Source organism: Octopus sinensis, linkage group LG25, assembly GCF_006345805.1.
Source record: "Octopus sinensis linkage group LG25, ASM634580v1, whole genome shotgun sequence".
Classification (NCBI taxonomy): Eukaryota; Metazoa; Mollusca; class Cephalopoda; order Octopoda; family Octopodidae; genus Octopus; species Octopus sinensis.
The window spans coordinates 2,688,052-2,698,051 of NC_043021.1; the positions used below are offsets into that span (position 1 = coordinate 2,688,052).

The 10,000-nt window shown below is 41.7% G+C and overlaps 1 protein-coding gene across 1 annotated transcript in view; it reads right to left on the reverse strand.

Moving 5' to 3' along the window:
• Positions 1-2,892, reverse strand: part of LOC115224488 — a 14,131-nt gene extending 11,239 nt beyond the window's left edge. The window contains exon 1 of the mRNA XM_029795396.1: positions 2,791-2,892. Within this exon, the coding sequence (XP_029651256.1) occupies positions 2,791-2,892 (102 nt within the window). The remainder of the gene's footprint in view (positions 1-2,790) is intronic.
• Positions 2,893-10,000: the final 7,108 nt, after the last annotated feature.

Genomic DNA, 10,000 nt, shown 5'->3' on the forward strand with positions numbered 1-10,000 from the left:
CAACAGATTTTGGGATTCCGGGTTACATGTGCAGAAGTTATTAAATGTGATTTAGCGTTTAGTGTGGTGGTGGGGGGTGTAAGACGTGTGGTTTGACGTTGGCTGGTATTGCGAGTAAAAACTGTGCATCTTGTCCCAGGTGAAGTTACAGTCACTGCGCATGCTAAGGCTCACGCGTTGAGAAAAGCGCCATATTTGGGGGTTTCGCGAGTTTATTATTTTATTTTAGTTACAGTTGGCAGATTTATCATCGAGCTGTCGGGTATTAAGGGAAGCACTCCGTCGGTTACGACGATGAGGGTTCCGGTTGATCCGACCAACGGAACAGCCTGCTCGTGAAATTAACGTGTAAGTGGCTGAGCACTCCACAGACACGTGTACCCTTAACGTAGTTCTCGGGGATATTCAGCGTGACACAGAGAGTGACAAGCCGGCCCTTTGAAATACAGGTACAACAGAAACAGGAAGTAAGAGTGAGAGAAAGTTGTGGATCACCACCATCCCCTGCCGGAGCCTCGTGGAGCTTTTAGGTGTTTTCGCTCAATAAACACTCACAACACCCGGTCTGGGAATCGAAACCGCGATCCTACGACCGCGAGTCCGCTGCCCTAACCACTGGGCCATTGCGCCTCCACTGTCGGGTATACATTGAGACTGAAGTGGACAGCGGGTGGTGGGGGTGGATTATTCACAGTAATAGTAGAGTAGTAGTAGTAGTAGTAGTAGTAGTAGTAGTAGTAGTAGTAGTGGTGGTGGTAGTAGCAGTAGAATAGGATGACGATGGTGATGAGGAGAAGAATTTGAGCCGTCCTGGCTGTGGAGAGCGAAGGAGTGTATTGTTGAACGGGTCGTCGATTGTTCTGGTAATGAAGAGTGACTTCCAGCGCTGATCTTGTCGTTGTTATTGTTGTTTAGATGTTGTAAGAGTTGTAGGAGTAGAACATGATGACAATGATGATGGTGATGGTGATGGTGATGAGTCACTTTCGGTATTCCGAGGAAATGAGGAAGCGGATAGCTCTTGATTGTTCAGTTTAACAGTCCATCAATTGTGCTAGTATTGAGGAGTGGCCGTGGTTGTTGTTTACACACGCGCACACACACACACACACACACACACACACCACACACACACACACACACACACACACATATATATATATCCAGACATACTGGATGCGAAAGTACATATGTCAGGTTGTGTACAACTCAGAAGCGACCACAGAACACGGGGGCAAGGAGAAATAGTGATCTTCATCCAAGAAGACCCAGCAACAAATGTCCCTTTGTCGCTCATAAATCAAGCCCCAAATTAGCCCAGCCCACTTTAAGTTTCCTAGTCTCAGCTGGCCTGAGGGTTATATCCAACCGGAAATTAAACAGCTGCACAGGGGAGATATGAGCGCTCTTCTTGAAACCACTAAAGATTTCCTCATGCAACAAATTATTAGCCGTCCATCTAGGGCAAATAAATACTCGACTTAGTGTTTATCATCAATACAGACTTCATTCACAATGTTCAGGCCATTCCCACAGATATTTCCGGACTTATGGGATGACTTGATACATTAGAAAGCGAGACGAACAAGTAAAACATGTAATTTATAATTCAAACATAATTGCAGAGTCGTTGTAGTAAATAAGGGACTAAGAAATAATACGTAAGGGTCTTTACAGTTGTTTCTGGAAAAGCTGAGCATGGGGATTATATGTCATTGAGCGAAGATTTCCATGTAAGCCAAATACTCCATATTTGGAGAGAAAATCATTAAGGAATATCTTTAATAAACGATATTAGTAGTTACCAGTTTACAGAATAATTAAAGAACGTACTTAGTGAAAGATAATAGTGGTTAGCAATTAATGATCAGAGAAGTAAGGAAATCCTTAGTGAAAGATAATAGCAGTTCGCAGTTCCATTGCTGAAAGATCAAGGAATATCCTTAGTAAACGATAAAAAGAAGATACTGGTTCTATCTTCGAAGAGAAAGTTAACACATGTCACAGGAAACTTTGTAAATCTCAAAAAAGAACTTGCCGAAGAATATGCTGCAGGAATAAGTCAGCAACTTAAACGACGAGTAAATTTCCTGATCCCACACAAAATGAAATCCTAGAGGCGTACGCTCATAACACGCGGCATGAGATCAGAAAAATAGTTGAAGATTCCATGTTTATTGATGTTATATGTGATTGCTGTGGCATGGAACAAGAATCAGTTATTGTCGTTATATAATAAGAATAATAATGAAATTATTGTATACAGTGCTCAGGTGCACCACAACTTGTCAGAGAGTGCATATAAAGTACATGCAGTAATGTAGAAATGTCTGGAAAGCGAACAATGTATGAGTCAGATACATGCTTGTGTGTGTATGGAGGGGAGAAAATCAGATGTAGTGTTGGCGAATCTCAGGAAGCATGGAAGTTTTGAAGGATGCAGTTATGTTTCTGAAAACCAGGATGTCCACTAAGATTTTCTCGGCTTTTATAGCACTCCTGGCTATACTTCGGAGACAATGACTAGAAGTTATCCTGGATGTTTTTGTTTCCTAAACATTTCTCTGGACTCAAAATTATGCTGCTTTCGTCTTTGATGGCGCATGTACCATGAGCGGAAACATTTCGGGCACACAAAAGAGGTTAAAAGACATGTTTCCTGGTATATTTTGTACACTGCGGAAATCACTCTCTGGACCTTGTCCTCCAAGAAATTGCATCTAAAGTTTCCATGATCACTGATGCATTGGACTTTGTTCCCCAAAGCACCGTTCTTCTGAAAGGACCAGCCTGTGTGCTGAAAATGTCATCATGTTGCAAGCCCATGTCTGTTGCATCAAGTAAGAGAATGTTCAGCACACGCCGCTGTTTGAAGATCTGACCCCTTACCATAATGACGCAGCAGCATCTGACACATTCTGCTGCCATGCATGGACAATTGTGCAATGAAAATACTTTGGAGCTCCTCTTGGGAAACTTTATTACCAAAATGAGCGAGTATAGAGAAATCTTTGGAATGATTTGAAGCATTCCTTTTTCCATGTACAACAATAATGGAGGCGCAATGGCCCAGTGGTTAGGGCAGCGGACTCGCGGTTTCGATTCCCAAACCGGGCGTTGGGAGTGTTTATTGAGCGAAAACACCTAAAGCTCCACGAGGCTCCGGCAGGGGATGGTGGTGATCCCTTCTGTACTCTTTCACCACAACTTTCTCTAACTCTTACTTCCTGTTTCTGTTGTACCTGTATTTCAAAGGGCCGGCCTTGTCGCTCTCTGTGTCACGCTGAATATCCCCGAGAACTACGTTAAGGGTGCACGTGTCTGTGGAGTGCTCAGCCACTTACACGTTAATTTCACGAGCAGGCTGTTCCGTTGATTCGGATCAACCGGAACCCTCATCGTCGTAACCGACGGAGTGCTTCCCCATTCCACAACAATAATAAATATTATCATACCTGTGTTTGTCTTAATATTAAAATTGAAAAATAATTGGCTTTATTTGTAAAAGAAATTGAACCTGAGTTTGCAACCCCGAAGCAAATTTCGTTCCCAGGCCACTGGATATTATCTATTTTTCACTCGATCATGGATCTACCAAACGCATTCCTATCCTACTCTGATCCTTCTCTCATTCTCGACAGACTGGAATACACTAACATCCCCGATTGCAGACATTCCCTCGCCTTTACATTTCTCTCACTTCTCCCTCTTCTGATGACGGGTTACTCACCTATGGAACCCTTAGTCAATTTGATGATCCACACCATTCTAGAAACAGCTGTAGGAGACTCTCTATCAATATTCTCCGCATTAAATGGGTTTACATTTTCATTTTTACTTTCATCTTTATATAATTAATTACAAACATAAGGATATAAAAGAATAGAGATACTCACACGCACACACACATATACATACAGGCACATATGCACACACACACACACATACATACATGCATACAGGCACACATACATACAGAGACACGCACACACACACACCGAGGCACACATGCGCATATCCGTACACACACACACAAACATACATACATACAGGCGCATATGCACACACACACACACACACAAACAGAGGCACATATGCGCACACGCACACACACACTCACAGAGACACACATGCGCCCGCGCACACACATACATACAGGCACATATGCGCACGCACACGCGCATACACCCACGCACAGAGGCATGCACACACACACACGCACATATACTTAGACACACATACGCACGCATACGAACACACACACACTTTTATACAAAGAATAATAAGGAAGGGTGTGGCACGTCGAATCTCCGAAAACTTGTGGAACGCTTTAAAAAACCTGTTTCATATTAAGTAAATATTAAAAGGAAAACCTTAAAATACATTTATGCACAAAGAGTGCATAGGTTCGCGCACATGTACATACATGCCAATACACACGTGAATTCACACTCCCGTCCTTTTGTGTGTCTACACACAACGCACCACCTTGTTGAAAGGAATACAAAAATAGCTTTTGATACATATCATATATATTTGTATGTATGTATGTATGTATATATGCATGTGTGTAATGTATATATGTATGTATGTATGCATGTATGTAATGTTTGTATGTATGTGTGTGTATGTAAGTATGTGTGTATGTATGTAATGTATATATGTATGTGCGTGTGTGTATGTATGTGTGTGTGTGTGTATGTATGTGTGTGTGTGTGTATGTATGTAATGTTTGTATGTATGCATGTATGTAATGTTTGTATGTATGTATGTGTGTGTGTATGTATGTATGTATGCATGTGTGTATGTATGTAATGTATGTATGTATGTAAGTACGTGTTACCTCTGAATTTCCTCCATTTCTTCTTGCCATATATATATATACATACATACACTCTATTTGAGTTTTAAGGCTACCGTTGGTTGCATGTTAAGAACATATCTCAATATATTAACACTTTCGCCTTCATTTTGGATTAAAACATCAAGATGCAGACGAACAACATTCCTTCATGTGATCAGCTTAAAAAATTGTTAAGGTACCAAGGTATTTTTCTTAACATGAAACCAACGGTAGCCTTAATACACAAATAAAGAATTTTCATCCACCAATGCGGTGTTGAGCGCTCATTATCATTGTTCGATATTTACGTATGTATGTATGTGTGTGTAGGAATGCTCGTGCTTGTGTATTTACGCATGTGTAAGTAAGTGTATGCATGTTTGTACACGCATATTTGAGCAACCTTGTGAGCGTATATATGCGTGAGATTGTACGTATGCACATATGTACGTGAGCAAAAGTGTGCACTAACGTGAAAGCATGCGCATATATATGCATCTATGCGTACACACGCCCAAGTGCACACACACATAGGCAATCCAGTGTAGAATTCAATATATAACGCTTCAGAACGAAGTGTTAGACGAGTAGAGAGCTGTAATACGGAAATGGGATGACAAAGGAACTGATATTGTTGCAGCCGTCTGTGAAGTTACCGTATGTGTGTTTGTGTGCATATTTGTGTTGGCTTCCTATATTGTTTGTATCCGTGCCCTTTATACAGTTTTTTTATTATTATATTTATCATAGGTATGTGCATGTATGTCTATTGCATGTGTATTACGATGTTTCTATCTATTTTTCCACACCTTCAGTCTTTAGTCGTCATGTTGTGTGGTGTGGTGGTGGGTGTTATTGTTTCATTCGCGTTTTCTGTTGAGGCTCGGTTTGTCTATTGTTATGTGTAGCCTCTGTGATCTGACTAAGTGTCGTGTCAGTTCTGTGTTGATAATACTTTCACCTCTATGCTATTGACTGAGCCTCTATATTCTGCTTGGACATGTTGGGTGAGCACTGACAAGCCTTTCTCTTCTTTGAGCTCTCACCAATGTTCAACTATACGCTCTCCTATGCTGCGTGCTGTCTCTCCATAGTCCCTCTGTACATCGTAAGCTATACACTACATTCCTAACCTTACATTTAACCTGTGGGTTCATCTTACATACAATACAATTGTTCTCCGTACATGGAGACCCATCGAAGGGGTAAGTTCTACAGATCAGGGATTTTATAGGGGCACCAAGCCCTTCTACTACTTTAATCCGTAGTTTGGCTTTATCTAATGTTTTTTCCTAAAACGGTATGCTTGTTCGCCGCCATATATATGGTAGGCGCAGGGGTGGCTGTGTAAGAAGCTTGCTTCCCAACCACATGGTTCCTGGTTCAGTCCCACTGCGTGGTATCTTGGGTAAGTGTTTTCTACTATAGCCGCAGGCCGACCAAAGCCTTGTGAGTGGATTTGGTTGGCGGAAACTGAAAGAAACCCGTCGTATCTCTCTCTCTCTCTCTCTCTCTCTCTATATATATATATATATATATATATAATACCGTCGCTTGACAGCCGATGTTGGTGTGTTTATGTCCACGTAACTTAGTGGGTCGGCCAAAAAAACCCCGATAGAAGTACTAGGCTTACAAAGAATAAGTGCACGTTCGACTAAAAAAATTCAAGGCGATGCCCCAGCATGACCGCAGTTTAATTACTGAAACAAGTACAAGAATATATATATATATATACATACATACATATATATCTATCTACATATATATATATATATATATCTACATACATACATATATCTACATACATTCATATATATATATCTACATACATACATATATATATCTATATACATTTATATATATGTGTGTGTGTGTGTATTTACATACTCACACACACACACATAAAAGCAGGCATTCCGCAGACACGTGTACCCTTAACGTAGTTCTCAGGCAGATTCAGCGTGATACAGAATGTGACAAGGCTGGCCCTTTGAATTACAGGTACAACTCATTTTTGCCAGTTGAGTGGACTGGAGCAACGTGAAATAAAGTGTCTTGCTCAAGGACACAACGCGTCGTCGGGAATTGAACTCACGACCTTACGATTGCGAACCGAATACCCCTAACCGCTCAGACATGCGCTTTCACTCATGCACATACGCACACGCAGAAGGTTGTAGAAAAGAGCGGGAAATTTGCAGAGAGAGAAAAAAGAGGTGTGGTTGAGAAAAATGTAAAGGCTCTATCTTCCCTGCATTCCTGTTCATCCCAGTGGAAATGAGAGGAATTTTGTTTGTGACAGGGGGAAGGGAGGGAGGAGGAAATGTGATCATTGACACACTGAAAGAGCTGGTTTATATGCACTATTCGACAGTATGCGCTGAATGTATATTAATATATGACACATTAATTTGTGTAACATTATACACAATGCATTACACAGCACAAATAGTGTAGACACACACACACATATATATATATGCATGCATGTGTGTGTGTGTGTGTATGTGTATGCGTGAATCTCTGTAGAAATTTGTACTGTGTGCTATTTTTTGTCTCTTTTGCAAGCTATGTGCGCGTCTGCGTGAGTATCCATTGATTAAATTTCTTCAATTAAAAAAATTCAGTTTCACGTTGTAAATTTTGTGTGCACATGTTATATTCCTCTGTGCACTGGTTATAAAATATGTGCGTGGGCATAAGTGCGCAGCTTGGCAGGAACACTGATGATAGCGCATAGATGCCTCACAGCAAGAAAATGTTTTGCAATAGAGAGGATTGAGTTTTGAAAGGCAAAGCCAAGAGAAACTGCAGCGTGAATTCAGACCCTGTAGAGTAAAAGTTCATAGGTTGAAGATCATCGTTTTCCCATGTGTTTGTAAGTCTTATTGAAGATAATACATTAGAAAACACCAAAGACTGACAGATTGCGCAGAGGAGTGACAAATGAATTAGGATTTCTTGAGCATTGTTGGAAGCATTCTGTGAATTTTTACAACCTTGTCGCTCAAACCGCGATCTATTTTGTCGACATAAAATGCATCGCAGAACTTGCCTGTTGTATCTTGGGTTGGAAGAATTGCAATCAAGGTTGTCAACGACATTGACATAGACGTGAAGCATAGTTGAATTGTTGTATGGGAGATAAAAGCATGTAACGCTTACAAAAATACGTAGATATGTGTTTCTAGGGGTGAGAGAACTCTTCATCGGAAGGTCGAGCAGATTATTATTCCGTGAGAAGAATAGGATTGGAAGCGCAAAAAGGGTAGCAGTTGCAGAGTCAGATTGCAGAAAGTGCAAGTTGCAAGACGACAGGTAAATGGGAAAGGAATGAAGACTTCAGAAGAATGATTGTGGTAGTATGGTTGACAGACAAAATGGACAGCGTCCATTACATATTAGTGGGGTTAGGGTTAGGGTTAGAGAGAACAAAAATAAAGTATTTGCTTTGGCTTCAAAATGAAATTAAGGTTTCTGTGACTGATTTATGGGAAGAGGACTTGTAGAGCCATGTGAAGAGGAGTCAACAGAAACAGACGTGTTGAAATCGATAGAAATACAAGAGATCATCGAAGTGGATTTCTGTACAGAGTGGGAATTATTGATGAGTAATAAGAAAAGGGGGGTGAGTTGCACTCGAGTGAGTGAAGTGCAACCAATACAGCCACCGATGGAACAGTCACACAGTTTAGAGTTTTGCCTGAAAACTAGATGAAAATTGTGCTTCAACGTAGCTTACAAACAAGCTGACATAACTGGGTCCCATGTTGAGACTCAAACTGGGGACTCTGTTCACCTGTCAGGCCCCCCCCCCACCTGTCGGTTGTTAGAGTTTTGTCTTCTGGAAGAATGATGAAAATGAGGGAAAGCACAAAGGATGTATCATAGAAAGGATGCGTGGCACTCCGTCGGTTACGACGATGAGCGTTCCAGTTGATCCGAGCAACGGAACAGCCTGCTCAAGAAATCATTGTGCAAGTGGTTGAGTACTCCGCAGACAAGCATGCTCATAACATAATTCTCAGGGTGATTCAGCATGACACAGAATGTAACAAGGCTGGCCCTTGTGAATTACAGGTACAACTCATTTTTGCCAGCCACATTGACTGGAGCAACGTGAAATGAAGTATCTTGCTCAAGGACACAACGCCTTGCCGGGAATTGAACTCACGACCATACGACCGTGAACCGAGTACCCTAACCACTAAGCCACGCGCCTTCTGAAAGGATTGCGTAGGTATGGGTTAATGAAGGGATCAAATGGTGGGTCGGAGAGGGTGGCGAAGAAGAGAGAGAGAGAGAGAGGAAATGTGAAAGAAACGGCGTCGACTGAGCTTGACAGCGTTGGTAAGGCACCCTTGCAGGGGAAGAAGGATTGTCGACCATGGTGGAGACTGAAGACATTGGTGCAGAAGCGGTGAGGAAGAAAGAGAATGTGAAGAGTAGGGGAGGAGTATGGGCGAAGGAAGTAAAAGGGTAAGCATATTAACAGCTTAAGAAATAAAAAGGGGGGCAGTGCCAAGCTTCTCATATTTCTTAGGGAGATTTTGGAAGAGGGCGTGGCACGGATGCCTTTAGTTTGTCAAGGAAGAAAATCCAGGCAAGTATTACTCTCTTTTTACTCTTAACTCTTTTACTTGCTTCAGTCATGTGATGGCGGCCATGCTGGAGCACCGCCTTTTAGTCGAGCAAATCGACCCCAGTGCTTATTCTTTGTAAGCCTAGTACTTATTCTATAGGGCTCTTTTGCGCCGAACCGCTAAGTTACGGGGGACGTAAACACCCAGCATCAGTTGTCAAGCGATGTTGGGGGGACAAACACAGACACACAAACATATACACATACATACATATATATATATATATATATATATATATATATATATATATACACACACATATATATGACGGGCTTCTTGCAGTTTCCGTCTACCAAATCCACTCACGAGGCTTTGGTCAGCCTGAGGCTATGGTAGAAGGCACTTGCCCAAGGTGCCACGCACTGGGACTGAACCCGGAACCATGTGGTTGGTAAGCAAGCTACTTACCACACAGCCGCTCCTACGCCTATTATAGAATTTTGGTGGTGAAGTGGGTTCCCTGTTGAGAGTAAAGAGCCGTTTCTCTCTCTCCATCCTCTGCTTTGAGTTT